The sequence below is a fragment of the Amblyomma mixtum genome, chromosome 1 (genome assembly GCF_055824585.1).
Source record: "Amblyomma mixtum isolate Tamu chromosome 1, ASM5582458v1, whole genome shotgun sequence".
NCBI lineage: Eukaryota > Metazoa > Arthropoda > Arachnida > Ixodida > Ixodidae > Amblyomma > Amblyomma mixtum.
The window spans coordinates 57329109-57353566 of NC_143012.1; the positions used below are offsets into that span (position 1 = coordinate 57329109).

The 24458-nt window shown below is 43.5% G+C and overlaps 1 protein-coding gene across 3 annotated transcripts; it reads left to right on the plus strand.

Annotated features, from left to right (window-relative positions):
• Positions 1-1568: 1568 nt before the first annotated feature.
• LOC149366368 (uncharacterized) lies at positions 1569-14544 on the plus strand. 3 transcript variants are annotated; one of them, XM_089558176.1, is made up of 9 exons: positions 1569-1698; positions 2346-2438; positions 3682-3777; positions 4398-4493; positions 5335-5430; positions 6743-6838; positions 10368-10463; positions 10853-10948; positions 14255-14544. In XM_089558176.1, the coding sequence occupies exons 1-9, from the start codon at positions 1581-1583 to the stop codon at positions 14287-14289; spliced, it is 822 nt and encodes a 273-aa protein (XP_089414302.1). In that variant the 5' UTR covers positions 1569-1580; the 3' UTR covers positions 14290-14544. The 3 variants fall into 3 exon arrangements, with proteins under 3 accessions (XP_089414302.1, XP_089414387.1, XP_089414467.1); XM_089558261.1 differs by lacking the exon at positions 5335-5430; XM_089558341.1 differs by lacking the exon at positions 3682-3777.
• Positions 14545-24458: the final 9914 nt, after the last annotated feature.

A 24458-nucleotide genomic window follows, 5' to 3' on the forward strand; every position in this document is an offset into this window, starting at 1 on the left:
GTTCTTAGTATCTCATATTGGTGCTCGTGGTGCATCCCCTTGCGTTTAATGCGCAAATCGCGCTTCGAAATAACGAATGCTCCACGGCTAACAGGGACCCCTCGCTTCAGTATACCTCTCTGACTATACTCTCTCTGTTACGGACGTATTCAAAGGAAACTGAGCTCATTCACACACCTCCCCCCCTCCCCCCCGCCCCTTACTAGCTCTATGAGGAGTTTCTCTTTAAGCATGCACCGTTAGCCTGCCCCATCCCCCTCTCCACTTGTTACAAAAAGTGTAGGCAGTGGATCAACTCCGCCGAATCGAATTTCAGGTAACGAAAGCTACATATACATGATTAAAAATGGTTTATATTTGGTACATCCTTTAATGGTTCTTAATTCCCCCCACCAAATCGCAGTCGCTTATTCGTCTTCGTTGATTGGATTGATGGAGACAAAGACTGATGGAAGGTCCTTAGCGTACAGCTCTGGTTTTATATACCCCATACCTGACCTCACAACAGTGAACTGAATCACGTAACACAGCGTTATTACCACGTGGCTTGCTTAATGCCTCTGCCGACAACTTTCAATGTGAAAATTCAAAGCGCAAGGTTAACGTTCAAGGTCAAAAGTGGTCCACTAGGTGGAACATACACGGCTAGGTATATCTGCATAGCGACACCAGCCATGGCTTATCTCGAGGTCGTTTCAAGTTCATTCAGAGGCTCATGCCAAAATGCGTTCCAGTTATAGCACCGTACCTTTCGCTACAAAAAGATCTTGGGCCCCTGCCGGAAAAAATTTCTGCCTACGTGCCTGCACTATGGAATGTGAAATTCCATGGAATAACAAGCAAAAAGTAGATAAATAAGCAAGTACACATTCTAGGCAAATTGTAGCGAAAGAAATAAACTTCTTTCAGAAAGATTACGGTGTAGACCAGACAGGCAGACTCACAAAGAACATTTTCACTCTCCTAAGGACCATCCCAATCATGTACCCTAAAACTCCAAAAGCAAATCTCCAGACTGAAGACGGCTGGCTAAGTTCATAATTAGTATTTTTGCTATATAAAATCGTTAAAATCAAATCGATGAAGAGTCAACTGTCTGCCGAAACACCTTCTCATCACGAGGATTAACACTGTAGGTCCTAAGTGTTCAGCAGCAAAATTTGTCCCCTCTCCCCCCCCCCCCCTATAAAATTAAGTAGCCCTAATTCATTTCCTCTTCATTTTTCGTTCTCTGGATGCGATCAAAGCTGGCACAGGCGTGCTAATTTTATTTATTATTCTTACGGCGGCAATATATTAACTATTCTTTTCAAAGCTCTCTCTGAGTGCAAAACAACTAAAAAAGAGAGGTTGCAAGTAGACGTCAAACACGCCCCGAGATTTCTCCACCAGTTGCAATCCCTTTGTCCAGCCTTTCCCCCTTTTCTGAGTGGCTCGGCTGTTTCGGACAAATATGGCCTTTGATAAAGCCCTACTGTCAGCGGTAGATAAGTGCACACTGATATCATCTTCCAGAGTTTTCCCATAAAATGCCGTACCATAGCCGTACTGCCACAGGCGGACATCATCTGACATCAAGAATGGAAGGCTGCTTGAGCAAGCTCCTCGTGGCAATAGCTCTGCTCCTGGTGGTAGGCAGCTACCCTTCCCTAGGCATGAATTTTACAGCGCCCAGAAATGGTTCTTCGTATGAGTCTGGTACGTCAGCTTGCACTTTTTCTTCAGCCGGCTACCCATTTTTTTTCTTACCGTGTCCGCGCAACCATTCATGGTTTCGTTTCGAGGAAGGTCGTGCAGTGCGCAAAAGGACGAGGACAGGACGTAAAGCCAAAAACGAGCCAATTACCTACCTCGCAAGAACGTCCTATTATAGCATTTTTCAGGGAATTAGCCCAAAAGCTTAATCTTTAACAAACTAACAAAAGCATTGCCAATCGCGTTCTGTCAATGATTCCATTCTTAATAATGAAGATAGATATCTTTTCAACCTAGCATGAACAGATACATAGCTCGGTTTTAATGGCCAGGAAAAGAGTGTGTGCATCGTGATAAATAAGACGAAGCCGAGAAAGATCAAAAAAGTAAAAAGTGAAGTAAATTGTTTTTGTTTTGTCCATGGGCTGCTGTAAGTAGATATTAACTACAAAGTAGGGCCAAACGCTAAATAAAAAGCCACTTCTCCGGCAAAATGTCTTCCCTGTGACAAAGTGTCACATTGCAATACATATGGGAGGAATAGCCCAAAAGACGCCACACTTGATAGAGAAGAGCACAGGAGAGCGTTTCAAATGCAGGGCGTGAAGGTTTCCCACAATCTGAGTGTTGTGTTCTTTCTTCACCAAAAGGTCGACTTGAAAACTGCACTCTGGAACATATGAAAATGTGTCAAGAGTTTGGAGAAGTCTGCGATGATTCCACCGGCTATGCAATGTGCGTAGGTAAGTGAAAGCAACAGTCGGCCACGTACATTAAATGCCCGATCAAAAACCTAGCTTCCAAGTTAGAATTTGGAAGAATATTAGGTTACGGTATGCAGCTCCCTTCATTTATGGTTGGATGCCTCCGAGAGTGTTGAGATTTTCCAGTCAAGGGCTGGGCTGGGAAGCCACATGGACAGTATTTAAAGAAAGAACTGCTGCATGTAATCTCACAGAGGACTAGCGATGACATTACGGGAAGAGGTTAATAATGTGGTTGGTTGGTTTATGTGGTTTAATGTCCCAAAGCGACTAAGGCTATGAGAGACGCCATATTGGAGGGCTCCGGAAATTTCGACCGCCATTGGGGGTTCTTTAACGTGCACTGACATCGCACAGTGAACGGGCCTGTAGAATTTCTTCTCCAAAGAAATTCAACCGCCGCGGCCGGGTTAATAATGTGCCGAAGCTGTCACATCAATGGGTTGCCCGACAGAGGACACCTAACTAAGCATGCAATTTAACTTCTTTCGTGCCTTGCAACCAGAGTGAGATGTACTTGGTGTAAATTTTGAGCAGCGTCAGCGTTAAACCGATAAGAAAAAAGTTAGCCGACACTGCCATTTTCACTTATTGCGACAGTAAGCGCATGGGTAGCACGGCCTCCGTTTGATGAGTTCTTCAGTTCTACATAGTCAAAAAAGCTTAAAGAAGTTTGGGGTCGCCTAGAATAGACTGCATTGAAAGCGATGAAAAGAAATTTGGGTGCTAAAATCACATGATCGTTCTAACTCTTGTACCAAATGTTAAAACCACCCAATTGAATGAAGTAGCATATTCCAGAAGCAGATTTCATCCTATAAACGCGCAGCGCTAACGGCAAATACTTGGGCAAGAAAGAACTGGGCACATTTCTCTTGATCTAATGCCGTGTTCTTTTCTGCCACTTTTCCTCTTTCCAACAGTGTATTCTGTAAGATTCCAGCATACCAAAAACAAAATAGTTTCGACAGCAGAAGGTTTTACACGGCAACTGAAACTGAACATGCTCTGTTCGGCGCAGTTTAAAAATATTCTCATGAGTTTTACGCAGAATATAGTATCAGAGCGTGCTCGACAGGGCAAGGATTTTGATTCAAGGGTCACATAAAAGTGAAAGTTCTTAGCTCGGAATTCATAGTGCTGGACATTTTCTAGGGTTTGTTTTGGTCCAAGGCAGAGTGATCTTCAAGTTCTTCATTAAACACTCTTTTCTTGATTTCAGACCTTAATTTCACAACCTGTAATCATCACTACCGGGAATACTGTCGTCAACGAGGGAAATACTGCGATGATTCGGAAGGCAGAGTAACGTGTGTAGGTAAGGTGTTTTTAGGGCGTTGCGCACAAATTATTCTTGATCGATAAGGTGTTGCGAACTGGTTCTAGCAATTCGCACGGAAGGTACCCAGCATGGGCAGAACTCTCCTCCATGGCGCCATAGTATGTTCAGGTTAAAAAAATTAGATGCAAGCTTCATATGACTAAGGTAAAGGAAATGTCCCCCGTATTTTACCCATGCATTGTGCCTGGATTGTCCCTGGCCTTAGAGAAGCCCTAATGCAAATGATTTCAGCAAGAAGGAACAAGTTAGTTTCCCTTGATCAAATGCAGTGTTCGTCTCTGCCAGTCTTCCTCTTTATAATCAGGGCATTCTGCGAGATTTCAGTATAACAACACCTTAGTAGAAACTGGACATGCTCTGTTAGGCATACTTTGAAAATTGTGCCATCAGTTTCAAGCAGAATAAAGCATAGTACTGTGCTCAACACGGCTGTAGTTTTATTCACGGATCGCATAAAACTGAACGTTCGATAACGCGTCAGAATTGATCTGCTTCTCCTGAAAATTCATTTGCGTTGGGCATTTTCTGGGTTTTGTTTTGGGCCAAGGCAGCGCGATTTTTAAATTCTTCATAAAACTTCTTATTCTTAATTTCAGAGCGAAATTTCACATCCTGCGATCCTGACTACCGGGAATACTGCCGTCAACAAGGAAAATATTGCGACGATTTGGAAGGCAGCGCAACGTGTGTAGGTAAGGTCTTTGCAGGGCGCTGCGCACAAATGATTCTTGATCGAGAAGGTGCACTGCATGCGCAGAACTCTTCCATCCCGTCGCCATGATATGTTAGGGTGCAAAAAAATGAGTTGCCATGCTGCGTACGCCTGGAATAAAGGAAATATCGCCCGTATTCTACCCATGCTACTGCAATGTGCCAGGATAAGGGGATTATGCGCACCTCTCTCTGTGGACTGCTTGAAAAATGCAAGACACCTTTCGCACATGCCAGTGGCGACGAGAGAACCACTGCTGTTGAAAGCTGCTGCTCGACAAGTGCATGCAGGTCATAAGGCTTGCAAAGTATAGCTGGCGGTTTAGGATTGCTAAGCACTAAACAATGAGCGAAAGCACACTTTTTTCAGGTGTACACCACCGCCACGTACTTAGAAGAGCGATTGAGGTATCCACGTACCCAGGTAGCCAGTTATACGCGTCCTCAACTTTTTCAGTGTGATTCCAATTCACCAATTATAAACGGCAGCCGATGCCCCAGTGCCGCCTTTCTCCAGCAATGTTGTCAACGCCAACGCGTTTTGCTCTATTCCCGTGTTCCTGCCGCAGCGGTGTCCACGCCAACGCATGCTGCACATGTGCCTCTATAACTGCCGCGAGAAAGCTTCATTCGAAGAAAAAGTATCATAGCATTACAACTTTTTAATTCGGTGCTTTAGATGCATATTGTAATGATTGGTTCCAAACTAAATATGTTCTCCGAAAAATACTTGATACTCAGTGTGCTGCCTCACAATAGTTTTGTCCGTAAAACATCTGGTGCTTAAATATAACAATACCAAACCAGATTTATTGATTTCAGGGAGTAATTCCACCGTTTGCGATCAGTACTTCCGTCAGTATTGCCGTCAACAAGGAAAAGGATGTAATGACATGCAAGGATTCGCGAAGTGTGTTGGTAAGTAGTTTGGAAAATGCTTGATCGATGGAGCGTCATGAACCTAATGCTGTACACAATGATTTCTTTCAATGCGTGGGACCTGTGTTCGACATTCCACTTTTCTCGGTAAGCCCTGGACCTCCACCCACAGAAGCGTGTTGTTTTTTCGGCTATGCCAGTCTGAGGACAGCTCTGGGCGGCCTGAAGAGGTTTCCTTTGGAAGATAGCACACGACAGCTTTCGTGATAGCGACGCGCCGTGCTTGCGGTCATGAGAGATTTTACTCCTAGCTGACAATATCGAGCATTTATCTACGCATGACCTTCTTAACAGCTGTTTCTCTCTTACATGTTACTCTACGTTCGGTTTAATTTCTTGGAATCCGTAAATACATGCGTTCAGAGCCCCATACGGAGTGTCTGCTCGTGTTGTTGGACAGCTTCTCGTCGTCTTGCTTTGGGATGATTCAACCTTCTTATCGAAGGGCTATGACACTAATATTGAACTCCTAAAGTGCATGTCGTAAATATTAAGCCTCTTCAGCTTCTGGAAACGCCTAATGTTCAATGTATTTTCTGAGCTTTATGTTCCTTCAAGACACTGCGCTTTTTAAATGCTCCGACACAACGCTCTACTTCTTGATGTCAAAATAATTACACCCACTGCAACTAGCACTACCACCAGGACAAGGTCAGCTGACAACGCCACTTTCACTTATTGCTGCAATAAGGGTATGGGTAGCGCGGCCACCGTTTGATGAGTTCTTCACTCTTGAGTTCGTCAGTTCTACTTAGTCAAAAAAGCTTGAAATTTTGTGACGCCTAGAATAGAGCGCACAGAAAGCGATAAAGAGAAATTTGGGTGCTTTAATCGCATGATTGTTCTAACTGTTGTGCCAAAATTTTTCAACCGCCCAATTGAATGAAGTAGCATTTTCCAGAAGCAGATTTCATCCTGTAAACGCGTGGCGGTATAACGGCAAATACGAGAAAGAACTGGACACGTTTCTCTTGATCTAATCCTATGTTCTTCTCTGCCAGTTTTGCTCTCTCGAAGAGTGTATTCTGTAAGATTCCAGCATACCAAAAACGTAATATTTTCAAGAGCAGAAGGTTTTACACCGCAACTGAAACTGAACATCCTCTGTTCGAGGTAGTTTAAAAATGCTGTCATGACGTGTTCGACAGGGTTAGGATTTTGATTCAAGGGTCACATAAAACTCCTTGTTCATACTTCTGAATTCATAGTGCTGGGTATTTTCTAAGATTTCTTTCGTCCAAGGCAGGCTGACTTTCAAATTCTTCATAAAGCTCCCTTTTCTTGATTTCAGACCTTAATTTCACAACCTGTAATCCTGACTACCGGGAATACTGTCGTCAACGAGGGAAATATTGCGATGATTCGGAAGGCAGCGTAACGTGTGTAGGTAAGGTGCTTGCAGTGCGTTGCGCACAAATTATTCTTCATCGAGAAGGTGTTATCAACTGGTTGGAGCAATTCGCACGGAAGGTACCCAGCATGGGCAGAACTCTCCCGCCATGGCGCCATGGTATGTTCGGGTGCAAAAACGTTAGGTGCAACGTTTAATACGTCTAGAGACCAGGAAATGTCGCCCGTATTTTACCCACGCTACTGCATTGTGCCTGGATTGTCCCTGGCATTATAGAAGCACTAATGCCAAAGACTTGGGCAAGAAGGAATAAGATGCGTTTCTCTTGACCTAATGCCATGTTCTTGTCTTCCAGTCTTCTTTTTCGAGCAGGGCGTTCAGTGAGATTCCAGCCTACCAACACCGTAGTAAAAACTGCACATGCTCTGTTATACATACTTTAAAAATTGTGTCATCAGTTTCAAGCAGAACTAGTATCCTAGCGTGCTCAACAGGGCTGTGGTTTTGATTCAAGGTTACTTAAATCTGAATGTTCTGCAACGTGTCAAATTAATCTGCTTGTCCTGAAAATTCATACGTGTTGGGTATTTTCTGGGATTTCTTTTGGCCGAAGGCAGCGTGAATTTAAATTCTTCATAAAACTGCCTGTTTTTTATTTGACACGGCAATTTCACATCGTGCAATCCTCACTATCGGGAATACTGCCATCAACAAGGAAAATATTGTGATGATTCGGACGGTAGCGTGACGTGTGTATGCTAGGTCTCTGATGGGCGTTGCGCCAAAATAATTCTTGGTCGAGAAGGTGCGCCGAAACGGTTAGAGGGATTCGCAAATAAGGTACCTTGCAAATGCAGAACTCTTACACCATAGAGCCATTACATGTTAGAGTGCAAAAAATTAGGTGCAACGCTCCATGCGTCTAGAATCGGAGAAATGTCTCTCGTATTTTACCCATGCTACTGCATTGTGCTTGGTTAAGGGGTTATGCACACTTCTGCATGTGCACTGCTCCGCAGATGCAAAACACCTTACGCACATGCCAGTCGCGACGAGAGAACCATAGCTGTTCTAAGCTGCTGCTCAATAAGTGCGTGCAAGACATAAAGCTTGGGAAAAACGGCTGGCGGCTTAGCATTGCTAAGCACGAAATATTGCGCAAAACCACAGTTTTTTCTGGTGCACACCATCGCCACGTACCTGAAAGCGCGATTGAGGTGTCCACTGAGACAGGGAGTGAGTTATGCGCGCATTCAGCTTTTTCATTCTAATTCTTATTTACCAAATACACTGGCGGCGTGTTCCGCGTTTCTCCAGCAATGTTGTCAACGGCAACGCGTATTGCTCTCTTCTCGTGTTTCTGCCACAGCGTTGTCCATGCCAACGCATGTGGCTGTGTAACTGCCGCCAGATAGCTTAATCCGCGAATATTTTTTGATAGAGTAAGAGGTGAAAATGTATACAATAGGTGTATCTTACCGGTACTCTGCTATGGAGCAGAAACGTGGAGGCTAACGAAAAGGGTTCAGATTAAGTTGAGGACAACGCGGTGAGCTATGGGAAGAAAAATGATAGGTGTAACGTTAAGGTATCGGAAGCGGGAAGACTGGATGCGGGAACAAATGCGGGTTAATGACATCCTAGTCGAAATCAAGAGGAAGAAAAGGGATTGGGCAGGGCATGTAATGCGAAGGCAAGATAACGGCTGGTCCTTATAGGTAACGGAGTGGATTCCAAGAGAAGGCAAGCGTAGCAGAGGGTGGAAGAAAGGTAGGTGGGCGGATGAGATTAAGATTGGTTTGGTTTGGTTTATGGGGTTTAACGTCCCAAAGCGACTAAGGCTATGAGAGACGCCGTAGTGGAGGGCTCCGGAAATTTCGACCGCCTGGGGTTCTTTAACGTGCACTGACATCGCACAGTACACGGGCCTCTAGAATTTCTCCTCCAAAGAAATTCTAGCCGCCGCGGCCGGGATCGAACCCGCGTCTTTCGGGTCAGCAGCCGAGCACCATAGCCGCTGAGCCACCGCGGCGGCGGATGAGGTTAAGAAGTTTACGGAGATACGAGGGCCGCCGTTGGCAAAGAACAGGGTTAATTAGAGAGACATTAGAGGCATTAGAGACATTAGAGAGACAATAGGCGCAATCAGGGTGATGATGAGTGTAAGGTGTTGAACAAGATGATGTGGAATGCACAGCCCGAGAGTTAACTGAGGTGAGAAGAAGCGCAAGTGTGTGTCGGAGTTCAACAAGAAGCGCGTTCAGCTGCGGCGATAGTCTAGTGCCCTCACGCAGTGGCAGGAGAAGCGGACCTGTTCGCGCTGCCGCCGGTTCGAATCCCTGTCAAGGATGATTATTGATTTATTCTTAGTTATTTATTTCACTTGGCACCAACCCACAAACATCGCAAGATCATGCACTTGGTTTATGCATCAGAATCGTGATTTGGTACTATTACAAGTCTCCAGGGCTGCACCCGACTGCGGCCTGCAGGGCGAGTCACGCCGGCATAGTAAACAGTATTTGCTATGCAGGGCAGCCTGCTTCCTGGGAGTTTGCAGTTGTTTATAGACTTTGCAGTGAACACTTTTTGAGTATACACTGCTTACCCACGCACCGATGTCCAACTTTCTCGGGAAAAATTTTGAATACTTAAGAATTGTAAGATACTTCTATGCAAATATTGAAGGTAATGGTCCATTCTCCTTATATGTAGCAAAATCTTTATTTTAAAGTGTTTCCATCGATTGCATCGAACAGTTAAGACTGTCAGACAAAAACAATGGGGAACGCTTTTTACGATAGCAAAAACGTTATTAAAAAAAAGGTAAGATTGCCATCGCCTGATCTCCGGATATACTGAAATCTTCTATTATATGAAAAAATTGCCTTGATAAACGGCTTCCCTCTGAAAAATGCTTCTGTACAGATTTTGTGGGTATGCTATGCAACGTGTGTGCGTAAGCAGCTCTGTGTACGGGCACAAAAAATATCTAATCGAAAAAGCGCCCCGTCCACGCACCTCGAAGTTTGCACCATGCCATAATGGGTTGAACATCCCAAAGGGCAGCAAAATTGTATTACTAGTTATTTTACACACAGCACGGGAGCTTCATTTGATGAAAATCTATCATCCCTTACAACTTTTTTTAGAGTCTATAGACTGTCCTTAGATTTCTGTCTATAAAGTCTATAGACTCTCAATAGAGAAATACTAGGCAACAGTCTACAGGCAATACAAATGGTATCGACAGTCTATAGACAATCTATAGGTTTTTGACCATACAATCTTATTTGAATTTTGTATTTAAACACTCTATAGACTAAGAATCGACAAAGAAATATTTTTAGGAAGGCAGTAGAGTCTATCAGAAGTCCATAGGCTAAGGGATAGCATTACAACTTTCCGATTCAGTGCCTTAGATGCAAATTTAAATGATTGGTACCAAACTAAATATGTCCACCCAAAAGTTCTTGATACTTAGTCCGTTGCCTTAGAACAATTTTGTCTGTAAAATATTTCTCGGTTAAATACAAAGATAACAAACAGTCTTTATTGATTTCAGGGAGTAATTCCACCGTTTGCGATCAGCACTTCCGTCAGTATTGCGGTCAGCAAGGAAAAGAATGCAATGACTTGCAAGGATTCGCGAAGTGTGTTGGTAAGTAGTTTGGAAAATACTTGATCGTTAGAGTATCGGGCACCTAAAACATGCCTTTTTCAAAATAGTAAATTTAACACCGCATTGGAAGAACATTTCCTGGTTAACTAGTCTCTTTTGTTTTATTTTTAATGCTTTTTTTTCCTTCCTTTGTTACCACCGAATGATACTGTGTGTTGTATTTTCGTTTCTTTGTGTTTGATTGTTACGTTGTATGGCCCTCCTGCTTCAGCCACATAAACCTACGGTATTTCCAAATAAAATAAATAAAAATATAAGAGAAATAGCCCGAAAGACGCAACTCTTGACATATAAGAGGACAGGAGAGCGTTTCAAATGTCGGGCGTGAAGCTTTGCGATTATCTGAGTGTTGTGCTTTTTCTTCACAGAAGGCCGACATCAAAACTGCACTCTTGAGCATATGAAAATGTGTCGAGAGTTTGGAGAAGTCTGCGTTGATTCCAGCGGCTATGCAATGTGCGTAGGTAAGTGAAAGCATCTATCGCCCACGGATATTAAATGTCCTGTCAAACACGCAGCTCCACGTTAGAAATTGGAAGAATAGTATGTTACAGTACTCAACTCTCTTCATTTATCGTTGGATGCCTCCGAGAATGTTGAGATTTTCTAGTCAAGGGCTGAGCTGGGAAGCCACATGGGCAGTATTTAAAGAAAGAACTGTTGCATGTACACCCACAGAGGACTAGCGATAACAACTTCACGCGAAGAGGTTAATAATGTGCCGAAGCTGCCATCTCAATAGGTTGCCCGACAGGGGACACCGAACTACAAATGCAGTTTTACTTCTTTCGTCCCTTCCAACGAGAGTGAGATGTCCTCGATGCAAATTTTGAGCAGCCTCAGCGGTGGATCTCAAAGAACAAATTTATCTGGCAACGCCACTTTCACTTATTGCGAGAGTAAGGACATGGGTGGTACTGTCATCGTTTGATGATTTCTTCATTCTTCAGTTCTAAATAGTCAAAAAAGCTTAAACAAAGTTTGGGACGCCTAGAATAGACTGCATAGAAAGGGATGAAAAGAAATTTGGGTGCTAAAATCACAGGATCGTTCTAACTCTTGTACCCAATTTTTAAACCGCCCAATAGAATGAAGCAGCACGTTTCAGAAGCTGATTTCATCCCATAAACATGCAGCACTAACGGAAAATACTTGGGCATTAAAGATCTGGACACGTTTCGCTTGAACTACAATACGGCGCAGGCTACAACACTGCACAGGCTTGGGATGACCGGGAACTCTGGACCCGGGGGCCGAAAAACATACTCTTTCGCCGTGCCCTTGCTAGAAGTTCTCGGCCGGTAAATAGCGGGGATGTGTACGCCTTTTTATTTATTATTAAAGGGTGAAGTGCACCATGGGCGTTCTAGCAGCGGCAATGGTGAAATATGGCGCTGGTGTTGGCTGAAAAAAAAAATACTTAACGCTTAATTACTTATTTTTTGTGTCTCCTACTGATGCATTTTTGTCAAGCAAGAAAAGGTAGCGAATAATTTTGACTTTTTTTCACGGATACCTGAAACATCTTAAAACTGAAAAAATTCCGGAGCCAAATTTTTAGAGGCGTTTATTAATAAACCACTATAGCGACTTTTTTTTTAAAGCGGAATTAGAGAAAGGGGGTTTCTAAAGAAGTTTATTCAACGTTAGTCACACTGATTCACTGTAAGCGAACACGCATTGCCACATCTACCAGAAGGTGGTCCGCTTCTTCTAAGTTTTGTGTTAACGGTCGTGGTCGGAAATTAGAAGCCTCATAAAAACCTCCCGAGAAGGAGCTGCATTCGATTGCTGGACGAGCAGCCATCTGTTCCAAGATAGCGTTTTATTCAGAAGAGAATTAATTTGGACACTTTGGTGGCTCGTGCATAAAAAGAAATAAGAGCAGAAAAAGAAAGCAGGACAAACGAGAAGCCCTTGTCCATGTCTTCCCGATCATCCAGTATATTTTTGTGGGCTATAATTTCTGTTTAGTCTTCGATTTTATGCTTTCGCCTCACAAAGACAGATCTGTACGCCACGAGGAGTGCCATTGAACAAGAGCAAGTTAGTTTAGCACATTTCTTGTCTCCAAACACATACTACTAGGCAATAAGCAGGTGCTTTTTCTTTCCCTCTGCATAAAAAAGCGGCGAGTGCGTACAAGAATTCAACCCCTCAAATCGTGCTTATTTAAAAAAATATACAACGAATGCCACGGCTACGATGACTCTTTAATATGCAGACACCACTGGTTGTAAGACAATAAGCGATTAAAAATAGACACGATGCAAGGCTGATTGTGGGTGGATGCACTGTTTTCATTTTGGTCTCTCAGAACTGTGGCACTTTGTGCAGGCAAGATCACCGCTGAAAAAGCCGAGTGAGAGAAGCCACCTTATCGCCTCTTTTTGTGCTTATGAAACCAGTTTCCGCACGTGGTATTGCGAGTTGAGGGCCACTTTTGTACCTGTGTATTTCGAGACCACTTGTATTCACTTAGGAATTCACCTCCTGAGCAGCTGGGGGAACGGGCCCGCGCCTAAGCAGTGCCGTGTCTCATGTCGAGTTTGGTTGGCCTGGACCACGCTCAGTAACTGGTAAAGTAGCAAGTCTGAGTTTAGAGCCGCAGGGCTTTGCCGGACGCGGGATTTGGGTCTCGGCTTCAGTCGGAGCACGAACCTCTGATTGCGGTCACCGCAGTGCTGTGTTGAGAACCTACCGCTTCAAAGATTTTGTTCGTTTAATATTAAAGTTGCAGAATGCTGCTGAGCTTCTTGCTAACTGATGACGTTGTGCTTGAGGTGATAAGAACCAAAGCTTAAGTGACGAAATGACGCCCACAAAATTGTCGGCGGCTCCGTGATGGTTACAGAACATGCACGCCCAACGAAATAAACACTCTTGGAACACAGAAGGAATTACAATGGATGGAACTAATGGAGCGACGTAGCTTCGTTTCACCATGCTGTTATTTGATTTCGCTCTAATTGGTTAGTTCCGTAAGTCTGTGTTAACGGGTGTTATCGCAGCGCCGTCCTTCCGTTCAAAATGAGACCCTGGTAGTGGTCTGCTGCCAGTGGTTATCTGACCGTGATTCACATTCTCTCGGTTGCACGTAGTCACCGGTCATCGTCGTTCTGTCATTTCATGGCACTTTTGTCAACAACTGTGGGCTTTAGCTTGCAGTGTACCAACCCGTGATAACTGAATTGATCTGAGTCCTTAAACTCGCTATAGCTGTCTCCGGCAGGCCGGGTACGTTGGAGCGGAAGACATAAGTCACTGCTATTACGAATAAGTTATGATAGGAAAGAAAAAAGCGACTGAAAGCTGTTCACAGCCAAAATATTTATTCTGGGTTTGTCGGTAAAACACACCTAAGCTAAGAAAAGTGCATAAACCGACAAAAATAGAATGTGCTGTGAATAATCCGGAGCACCACGTTCGCATAAATAGGCAAGCGCTAATCTTTAAAACATTGTGGAATAAAACCTCTACAGCACCAAGTTCGTCTCATTTTCGTCAAAGGTAGTACTGTCGAGTTGAACATGAGTTTTGGCCCCAGTCGTTTTTTTTTTGTTATCAGCATTGAGCTGACGCCGATGTTGTGCAGCTGAAACGAATGCAACAAATATTTCTCGTTCTTGTACCACAATATAAAGATGGCTTACCTTGAACGCATCAGCGCGGGTGGCATTGTGGTTTTTTAGTTTGGTTGGTTGGTGTATTCACCCTGGTGTCAAAGGAACATCGATTTGCTCAACTAAGGCTTTCTCTGCGTTTTTCAGATCCACGCTTTGGGAACTTCACCCTGCTTGTATAGTTATGGAAGCACCAGTAACGTACGAAGAAAATGAAAAAAACTACTTTAGAGAAGGCTACTAAACTACGCCCCCACAGTTTACTTTAGACTTCTAGCAATACGAGTTTCCGATATCCATACCCCACAGTATTTACCTGAGTAAACAATGAAAAAGACTACAAAAATAAAGAGCCATTCAAAACTTTTATGTTTGTGGTGTACTTTAGGCCACTGAACATTTTGTGAGCGTTCGCAATAAATCAACCCTGTCTTGGTATCCGCATGAACACGTATATACCACTATCTAAAAGTCCACATTTGGTCAGTGACATTATTTGCTGATAGCAACAAAGTACTGGCCGCGGAATAACTTTACATTACTAGCAATATTATATTAGCAGGGCAATCGCATAGTTATTCCATGAAAAATAAAATTTCCTAAGGGTGCAACAAACTTTCTTTTGCATGAAATGGGAATTGGAAGTTGCACACCGGTTTTCTTAACCAATGAATTTCACTTCTGACGCAATTTTCTTATGCAGTACCTATCGGCAACGTCTAATGTGTAAATGAATGGCTTCCAGGCACAAACGCAAAGAAAAAAAGCATTCTAGGTGACCACCCTTCCGCTTTGCTCTTTTCCGCAGTCTCCACTGTCGCATGACTGTAGAGCCCTCGTTTCTCCTGTGCGGCAGTACGCCATTGCCAGCAGCAATGGTACGAAATTTTTTTTAAGTTTGTCTTCACCACTGAGCAAGAAAATTTAAGGCAATTAGGAATGTATAAGGCAAAACTGGCCGCTAGACGCAACATCTGTGCAATATCTGAGACAGGACCGCCAATCGGTTATGGCAGTAGAATTATTTTTTCAATTTTTTTCTGAGCAACCAAACGGCCGATATGTGCGGAAATACGAGGTTGTTAGCAATGGTTACAGATCAATAGCGGTGAAGCTTAACGGCAATCAACATCGCGCTAAAGTAATATATAGGACTTACATCCCCAGTTGACTCTAGTCATTGGCTATGCTGATAAAGGAATGAATTTGCGACCAAGGCGTGCCATGCGGACACTGTGTAGACTTTGAGAAAGCAATGTATGAACGCTGTTGATGAGCAGGCACATGAACAGAGTGTTTGAACACATTGGCTGCGTTAAAATCCGCCTCCCTTGCCTTTTCAGGCGCAATTTTCTATTTCCAACCAAAACACATATTTTTCTGCCGAAATATTATATTCAGGCCTACAGAAAGCTAGCGCATTTCTTCTGCAGCTCTAAATTCCAAAGGATTGTATTTTACAGGTACGTGCAAATAGCGAAATCGAGATCCCAGAATTCTCACATAAACACCCGAAGGATCATGCAAATCATTTCTCTTCCAAATGCACATTAAACTACAAACTGCGACAAAAATTGATGCTACTACTGTCTTCTCAAAACGGCGAACGACGTAGTACCTCATTAAGTGTTTCGAAAAGCATTATTTACTGCGTTCTCTCTACTCTGCGCCGTCAGTGCACGTTAATGAACTCCAGGTGGGCGAAATTTCGGAGCCCTTCACAACGGCCTCCCTCATAGCCTGAGTCGCTTTGGGACGTTAAACCCCAATAAACATGCACTTAACATATATACAGTAAAAAACTATGTCATTCGTGACATGAAGGATCGTAAATTCACTCCAAACACTGAAATCACTGCAAAATGCAGCGCACCCTGAGAGAAAGCTGTGAATTTGCTGTGTACACCATTGTCTACAAAGCAACGCAAAAGGTTAAGTATGGGCTCAGAATTCGGTAGCGTGCATTCAATCAAGTTGCAGCGAAATTGGTTTTATGAAAGTAGTGGCTGCACAAATATATATTAAACTGACTGTTACAAATCCTTTCAGAATGCTTCCCTTTTTAAGCAGCTAGACACTTTGCGCTCAGAATTTGCACAGTGGTAGCGCTTAGCAGTCTATTTCCTCTTATATTATATTTGGTTAGTGTACCTTCCTGACAGGCTGAGAAATGGAACGTCCTAATCGTACGCAGTGTCGCTGAAGGTAGAAAAACCAACCTTAGGCGAAGATGGTACTGGTAGCGCGACCTCTCGCCCGCTGTACCAAGGAGGGGCTTCTTCTGGATGCTGGGGAAATTTCGTAATGAAACAGAGATGGCGCCACCTCCTCACTTTGTGAAAATGCAGCATTTTTTTTTATTTGTCGCTCATAAAGATGTGGACATCCGATTGCTTCCGATGTATTCTGGTTTAACAGGCACGCACGCCACCAAAACGCAAGCGAAAACTAAGTTCACCAAGAAAAAGCAATTTCTCCAGGAAATTTGAAACGATAACTGCGTTATGCTACAGGGGTGAGCTAAGAGTACACTATCGAAACAGAATCGAATGCGAATAGTATAGCTGTAAACCGAATCGAATACGAATCGAAGAATGAAGGAACCAAAATGTGTGTCAACCGAATATTCGCATGATTCTTCGCTACTTGTGCAAAGATTCGTACAAAACGAACATTTGTACGGTATTGCAAAGAACTAGCGGCCACGCTTGAACTCAGAGAGTTAAAGCTGTAATTATCGAAAGACGCAACACTGATCTTCACTATGAGGCCCGTAGCCCGACGACGGCAAATTAACTAACTCTCTAACCGCCATTTCATGCGCCTCTCAAAATTGCCTTGCGGTGCTTACAGAGGCGGTTACCAAACCTGCGCCACATATCAGTTGAGCTGGACGAGTTGAGGTGGACGAGTTGAGGTGGAGTATAAGACAGGAAGGCAGGGTTTGCTAGGCCTGGCGGAACCGTGGCCCACCACCCAGTGTATTCAATGCTGCATGTTTGAGCGTCATCCCAATCGACATTGAAACTTCCTTGGATGTCCTACGGACGTTCAGGATGTCCGCAGGACGTCCAGGAGAGGTTCAGTGCCTATTGGGATGAACGTTGACACACGATTGGACCGCGTCGAGGCACTGAACGCACATACGAATCGCGGCAACATGCTGTGAGATGTACGAGGCCTCGTTTGAAACAGCCGTCGGAGCAATCTATGACGTGCCCCACTCGAACGTTGTGTCTGTTAATTGAAAACTTTTCGAACACGAGGTTTTATTCGATTTATTACGAATATTTCTGAATGTTCACTATTTGATTCGTTCAGCGAATCGAATAGGAGGATACAAGATTGGATGGTAGGAAACTTTGTATATTCGTGCAAGCTTAGTTTTATATTTGCTGTTATTGGCACCGAACTGTAGCGCTGTTAAGAGAGGCAACAATGCTAGCAACCCGGTTGGGGATAAAGCGAACTGAATGAAACCTGACCGGGGTACGAAGCCTTATCGCGACTTCTTCCTTTAAACGTACGACTAGTAGAGACGATGAGAGGTGCGGGGGTTTTTAAGCGTCTCCAATTTTTATTACAGTGAGCGCGCCAAGAAAGAACACGCACGAAGCACACTCTTGAGCACACTTGTGTGAAAGCATGGGTGAAATAACTTTGGTATTAATCGCTATTTTTGCTTTTGGTAGAAGTATGCGTAGAAATTGAAGCTCTCGCTTGGCATTAAAGCGTCCGTACAAATGGGAAACGGCTAGGTTGGTTTATTGCTTATATCGTTTAAGTTCCCAAAGCGACGCAGGCTGTGGAGTACACCGCAATGAACGGCTCCGGATAATTTCGACCGTCCGGGGATCTTGAACTTGTGCTGTACGATGAGAATGCACGCTGATCTCCAGACTGGACATCAAGTGGCTAAAGAACAGCTTTCCAGTGATTTCTTCGGCCCTTCACGTTGCCCAGAGTTTTACCTTAGGGTCTGAGTTCGACAGCGTAGTCTCCCACTGCTCTAGGTTGGAGAGCCGCAAATACTTCTAGGGTTTATCCGCAGGGATTCAAAAAGTAGTGACTAAGTAGTATTTTGTGCCCCGTACTTAGCGCAGTCCTGTATGAATTCGTCCGACACGAATTTGGAATAAATTTACGGATTAATAAACTTTCCGGTTTGTAGCCGCCTCCAGACTACTCCGTGCCTTTTGTTGAGCGAGGTTTGCGGGGGAAAGAACTTGTCTACTTAATGAAGGAATGAACGGAGAGGATGCTAGAAGGAACAGCTTTTTTACCTACTGCACCCCAGGTTAGTGCAGTAACAGAGAGAAAGGGAAAATTGGAGGTGCGGATGCTTGAAGGAAATAGGCGACATGAGGTGTCCTCGACGAAATGCTCTGGTCCTTCATCGTGTGTCTGCGGACGTAAACAGGGACCATTTATTTATTTAAATACCCTCAGGGTATGACAGTATTAGAGAGGAGAGGGAGGACATACATTGGATAATATACCGTGCAGCAAAAAGAATATTAACCGGTGTTAGGCTGCAGAAAAAGAGAAAAAGAAAGAACAAAACGGTTCCGATTAGCAAGGCGCAGCAAAAATCCTTTTGAGGCGAAAAATAAACTGACCGTAAGAACAAAAGCAAGAGAAATTGACAGAATTTATAAATAGATATTACATACGACAGTCTTAAAAATATTAATGCAAGTAATGTCCGCTACGTCACTGGAAAGGTGGCTGCAACCCTCTGAAATGCTGGGGCAAATAAAAACAATGTTTAGTATGGTATGAAGTAACCCCTACTTAAGGCGATGATCAATGCGGCCTGAAACGTATGTGGGGGGAATTAGTAGCCAACTCTTTAGGTCACGATTGTTATGTAGATCCTATGAAATAGGCACAAGCGAGATCTGCGGCGCGAAAGCAGGAGAAATAATAAGAAGCATTTCACAGCAGTGACACCAGAGTTACGGTGTTAATTGGAAAGTATAAACGTCACACTCGATTTTGAACAGATACAAGGACAGATGCTAGTGATTGAAGGCCAGGGTCCTGGACAGATGCTGCATAGTCCAATTCAGGCCGAAAAAGTGTTTTGTAAAGAATGAATTGCAGTCAACTAGAAGAAAGGTACAAATTTTGACGAAGATAACCCGACAGGCGGTTTGCATTGCTAGCATCGAATTCAACATTCAGTTTCCAAGACAGATTAGAAGTTATATGCATATAGAGGTACTTGTACGAAGACACAATTCCCATAGGGGTATTATTGAGTTTATGAGTGGCTGTTACGGCATTATAGCGAGAAACGTGTGTATGTTTAAATTTATTATTGTTGATTTCCGCCTGGCATAATATGCACCAATCCGAAACTTGGTTATTATCAGACTGAAGAAGAGAAGCGTCAGGTTCACTGTAAATTTAACGGTAAATAACGCAATCGTCAGCTTGCTTCTTAAGCCTGTAGATGAGCCTTTACTACGTCCCAAAACACCAAAAGGCTTCAGCTGCCACTGAGGTGGCTCAGTGGTTTTGTTGCTCGGCTGGTGGCCACAAATACGCTTGATCTATACCGGCCGCTGCAGTCGCACTTTCATGTCGACAAAATACTAGAGGCCTGTGTAGTGTGTGATATCAGTCCATGTTAAAGAATTACAGGAGACCGAAATTATCCTGAGAAATCTTCTACGAAGCTCCTTATAGCCTGAGTGTGTTTGGGATGTTAAAGCTATTAAAAATAATCATGCTAAATGGTTTCAAAAGGAGGAGACAACGAAGGACCTCCCCCTGCAGAGATTTAGACCTTTAACGGTGCCATGATTACTCCAAACCGGGCCTGATAACCAATATCGATTCCTCATTACTTTTGGCAAAAGATAGCATTTGAAAAAGCCCTCCGTACTAATCTTCATTTAAATTCGCGTGTATTTCAATCTTTCCGCAGTCATTGGGCAAACAAGCGCCCTGAGGCTTTGGCAGGCCTGAACTGGTTAAGTGTTTTCCTTAGTGCAAAATGAACTTATTGATTGATTGATTTATTGATTGCATAGTCAACGTCGACTCCGTATCTTTCGGACGCTTTTCAAGTGAACCATACGCAAGTGGTACAGAAGCCTTTCTGAGGAGGGTTTCTGCGCCCGAAATTCACTTTAATCAGCTCGAAGTTGGCATCATTTTTTTTTTAGTTTCCTTCATTCAACATATTTCGCCTGTTTTGAAAGAGAGAGAACTCGCTCTGTTGCATAGCATAATGCTTCTTCAAAATGTTCATGATATTCGAGCACGAAGATCACCTAGTCTTTAGTTCAGCGGACGCTAGCTAGCCACTTTGGAAGTGCTAAGGTCGTAAAAGGTATTAAAGAGGAAAGGGTTGAATAGTACCTTAGCTCGACCAGGCATTTTAAGAGAGACTGCTCCTGGTTAGTTAATGCGCACGGGAAGCTACTATGTCACTGAGCAACGCCTCTGGTACGCATCCTATATGGAGGAGTTTTTAGGGAAATTATTTGTTTTAAAAAGTTTTCGATTGTTAACAGAACATCTAGAAAGTGACGCAAGAAGCCGCTGTGTTGCAAAAGGCAGCCAATGACGTAACTGTGCGAACGAAAAAAAATCTACGTCATGGCGTCTGAGGTGCAGAGTGCTGATATCGTTTCAGTGGAAGCTGGCAAAATTAAAGCAAAACAGAGTTAGCACACTGCGGTCTACTTTGCTGTAGCATAAGAAAAAGAAACCACCAATGTGTCCCACGCTACGTACCGAGAGCCCAGCGCGGTAACCTCAGCTGACAAAGACAAACGTGAGTCGCGTGAAAACCAGCGGCCTCTGTCGGAAGCAGCTGTCCCCGACAGGGCTTCGGGGACTGATGACCAGGTCCTCCCCATCCCTTCTGCCTCCCCGCATCCTGAAAGTTTCCGAGACGGCCACTGACCTTAAGCTGCACCGATGCAGCTCGCCTTCCTTGCATCTGTAGCAATTTCTCTCGTTTTCTTGCTTTCTGGGGACTCTCATGTTTTTCTTCACAAGCTATCAAGCCCGCCTCCCCCCATCCTTCTGAAGAAGCGGAACCTCTTTCTCTTCACTGATGACAAGCACATCGACGTGCCCATAGGAAACGCCTGCAGGACGGACGTGACTCGGGAAGAAACAAAAAGGAGTTGTGCTGACGAGTTTCCTCGACGCCCAAGGTGACCGCTTCTCATGTCCGCCTACGCTCGAAGTTTTCTTGCGCGTTTTGTTTTTGTTTCTTTTCAACCCTTGAGAATGCCCATTGGTGGTTTCCTTTTCTTTGGCGCCTAAATCAATCTAGCCGTTTTCGTTTTTGCTTCCCGTCTCGTTTGTTTTGTAACCATCAGAAACAACTAGTCTTAGGCCGACTCAAATACTGGAATCACTCCTAACTCTAAAAAGCTGACGCGTTCCGTAAATGAAACAAACAGCATATGGCACTCATTTAGAAGAAGAAGAAGAAGTTTCTTTATTTTGCTTGAGCAAAAAAGGTGACGGAAGAAAAAGCTGCTTAGTTGCAGCTTGACAAAGATCCCGCCACCCAGACAGCAAGCATTTGCACAGCACATAGTTTTACAAAAATTGATAAAACAGTCCTCTGAAAAGAGCAGTCAATTGTGAATTGTCACGCGCAGAACAATGAACAAAATAGACACTTGAAACAAGATTAAAAGAAAAAAAAAGAAATCCGCGGTACAGGTTAAACAAAAATTTTTAAAATTCCATTGTGCGACATTTAGAAGTGCTTTTGCAAATTATTTATCAATACATTAGTTTTAACGTATTTAGGAAGCTGACTCTGAGGAATGAAAAAGTTCTTATTCACAGTTGCAATTATTGTGAAATTGCTCCATTTGTAGGAGTTATTTTCTGCTATTGGGAGGGACACTAACACCATCTTACAGCTTTCACTACCGTATTTCAGTCGGGCGAAGCAAAGTTCTTATTGCCGCAGTCTTGATTGCCAACTAAAGATGTCCTACTCGCGGGTTTGAAGTCCTTCACGCGCTATTATACTGATATTGCTGGCTCTGAACGAGGTATCATCGCTATGAATTATTGTTAAAATTTTGCTAAACACAGAAAGAGTGCAGTTGAACAACAGACGTGAGCCGGCGGCTGCTTCCCGATGAAAGGACGCAGACTTAATGGATCTTATGGTGACGCCGTTCTTTCACTTTTGTGCCGCAGTTCTTAAGCGTAGATTTGCTGAAAACTCACAGGCCGTTTCTACTACTCATTTGCCAACTACATATAGCCACCACCATGCAACTATGCCCCCTACACTAATTATTACGTGCGGTTGCTCCCGGTTGTGTAAATATTATTGCTAAGTTTTTAAGAACACTTCAGCCTATGCTTTAAAAATTCTAATCTTTGTTTTCCAGCAACCTCTGCACAAATGTACTATATCAGAAGAGTGGAAAATCTAGAAGGTTATTCCTGTTTATAAGTCCTGCAGCAAAGCATTTCCTGTGTCTAAAGTCCCGTATCTCTCACCAGTTGGTGCTGCAAATTTTTCGAGTGTATAGTACTTAACTTTTTTATTTTACTGAACAAAACTCATGCTTTTCATCAGCACAATAAAAATTTAGGAAACATTACTCATCCGAAACTCAGCCAATATATCCTTTACACCTGCTTTACATCGAATCTGGCCTTACCATAATCGCGAACTGATCAGTTAATGGTGTGCTATCGGGGACAAAAGTGGTACACCCCAGGCGGCGGGAGCCGGAGCAACGGAAAACTGCGTTGCTACGCCATCTACAGGCGGCATCTGGGATCGAGACAGCCAGTGCGTCACCTTTATTATCAGCAGGCATGTCGCTTGGCTAGTTTCAATGTGTCGTGCTTTAACTCACCGAAATGCCTCAGTTTTCAGTTGCTCCGGCTCCCGCGCGTGGAGTATACCACTTTTGTCCCCGATAGTACGCGAGAAAATATTAACAAATGCAAAGTCATGCGTGTTTCTAGAAAAAAGCTACCACCCCACCACCGTAGTATATTGATACGTTTTCTATATAATCAGTGGCGTAGCATAAATACCTGGCCGTTTAGCGCAATGGTATGTTATTGAGACGAGGTTTTGTCTCCCTAAGGGCACGAACAGCACCGAAGTTCGACGCTTTCCGTAACATTGACGGGGTGCGCAAGGCCTTCGTACGGTAAAGGATCGGACTTCCCTACTTTAAGATACTCTTCATCGCCGCTAATGATGATTTCCCAAGGAAGCGCGAAAAAAATGCGGCTAAAATCTTCGAAAAGTAACTGCAGGGGAAATCATTAACATATGTTCTTCAACAGACTACAGATTAAGCAAACGGCACCAATCCATTCTCGTCCGTATTATTTGTGCTGTAGTAATGATAGATGGATAACAAATAACGTGATAGTTATGGATTACTTTTCCGTAACTGTTCAATAACTTTTCATGGACTTTAATGGACCACTGAGCTCTGTTACACTTGAGATGGAGAAATTGTCTACTGCTTTCCTGGAACGTACACACGCTGGTACCAAACTAGAAGAGGTAACTGAATTTTTACAGCCTTAATTAACAGGCGCCAACATTTGCACAAGACAGCTTTGTACAATATAGAGAGAAAAATCACAGGAAAATCACGGTGATTTTCCTCTGCATATTGCGTTTTTCGTTCCTCCGAGAGATGGCAGCACCCGTCCTGCACTCTGGCCGAAACAGCTGAGCAGCGCTATTGGAAAAGTTTATTGCGATTACGGGCAAGCACTTCAAGGAACTTCATTTACGCACTCTGCAGAAATGTAAGACCTGAAAAATATCTACATCACACATGCTTGCGCAACCATGTAGACATTTTGATAAGGACGGAGATGCTGCGCGTTGTGATTTTGTGATTTCTGGCTTTATTTCCTCCTTCAGTCAGGTCCGAAGAATATATCTATAAATAGGGCTTATAGAGGACGGAAGATCGCTTAAGCGCACACTACCAAATGAACATTTATTATTTACTTCAAAGAGAAGAAAAACCGGTAGAAAAACAAATACCTAAGCACTGATAACACAGTAAAAGCTGATTGAACACAACAGCTACAGTATAGATGTGTCTAAATATGCATCCTTCTCACAGTCGCGGCAATCCCGGCACAAGCATGCGCACACGCTGACTGAATACTCATGGCGAACGAACACTGTCAAGCATTCTTTCTTTCCTTTAGCCATCAGCCTTTAGCACTCTATTTCTCCATGTCATTTCGCGCTGCTCGTTTTCTGCTTGCACTTTGGTATTATTGCTCAATTTGTGTTCTGTTCTGTATCCACTCCTGCTTGGGCCTGACGGCCTGCAGTATGCCATAAATAAATAAATAAATA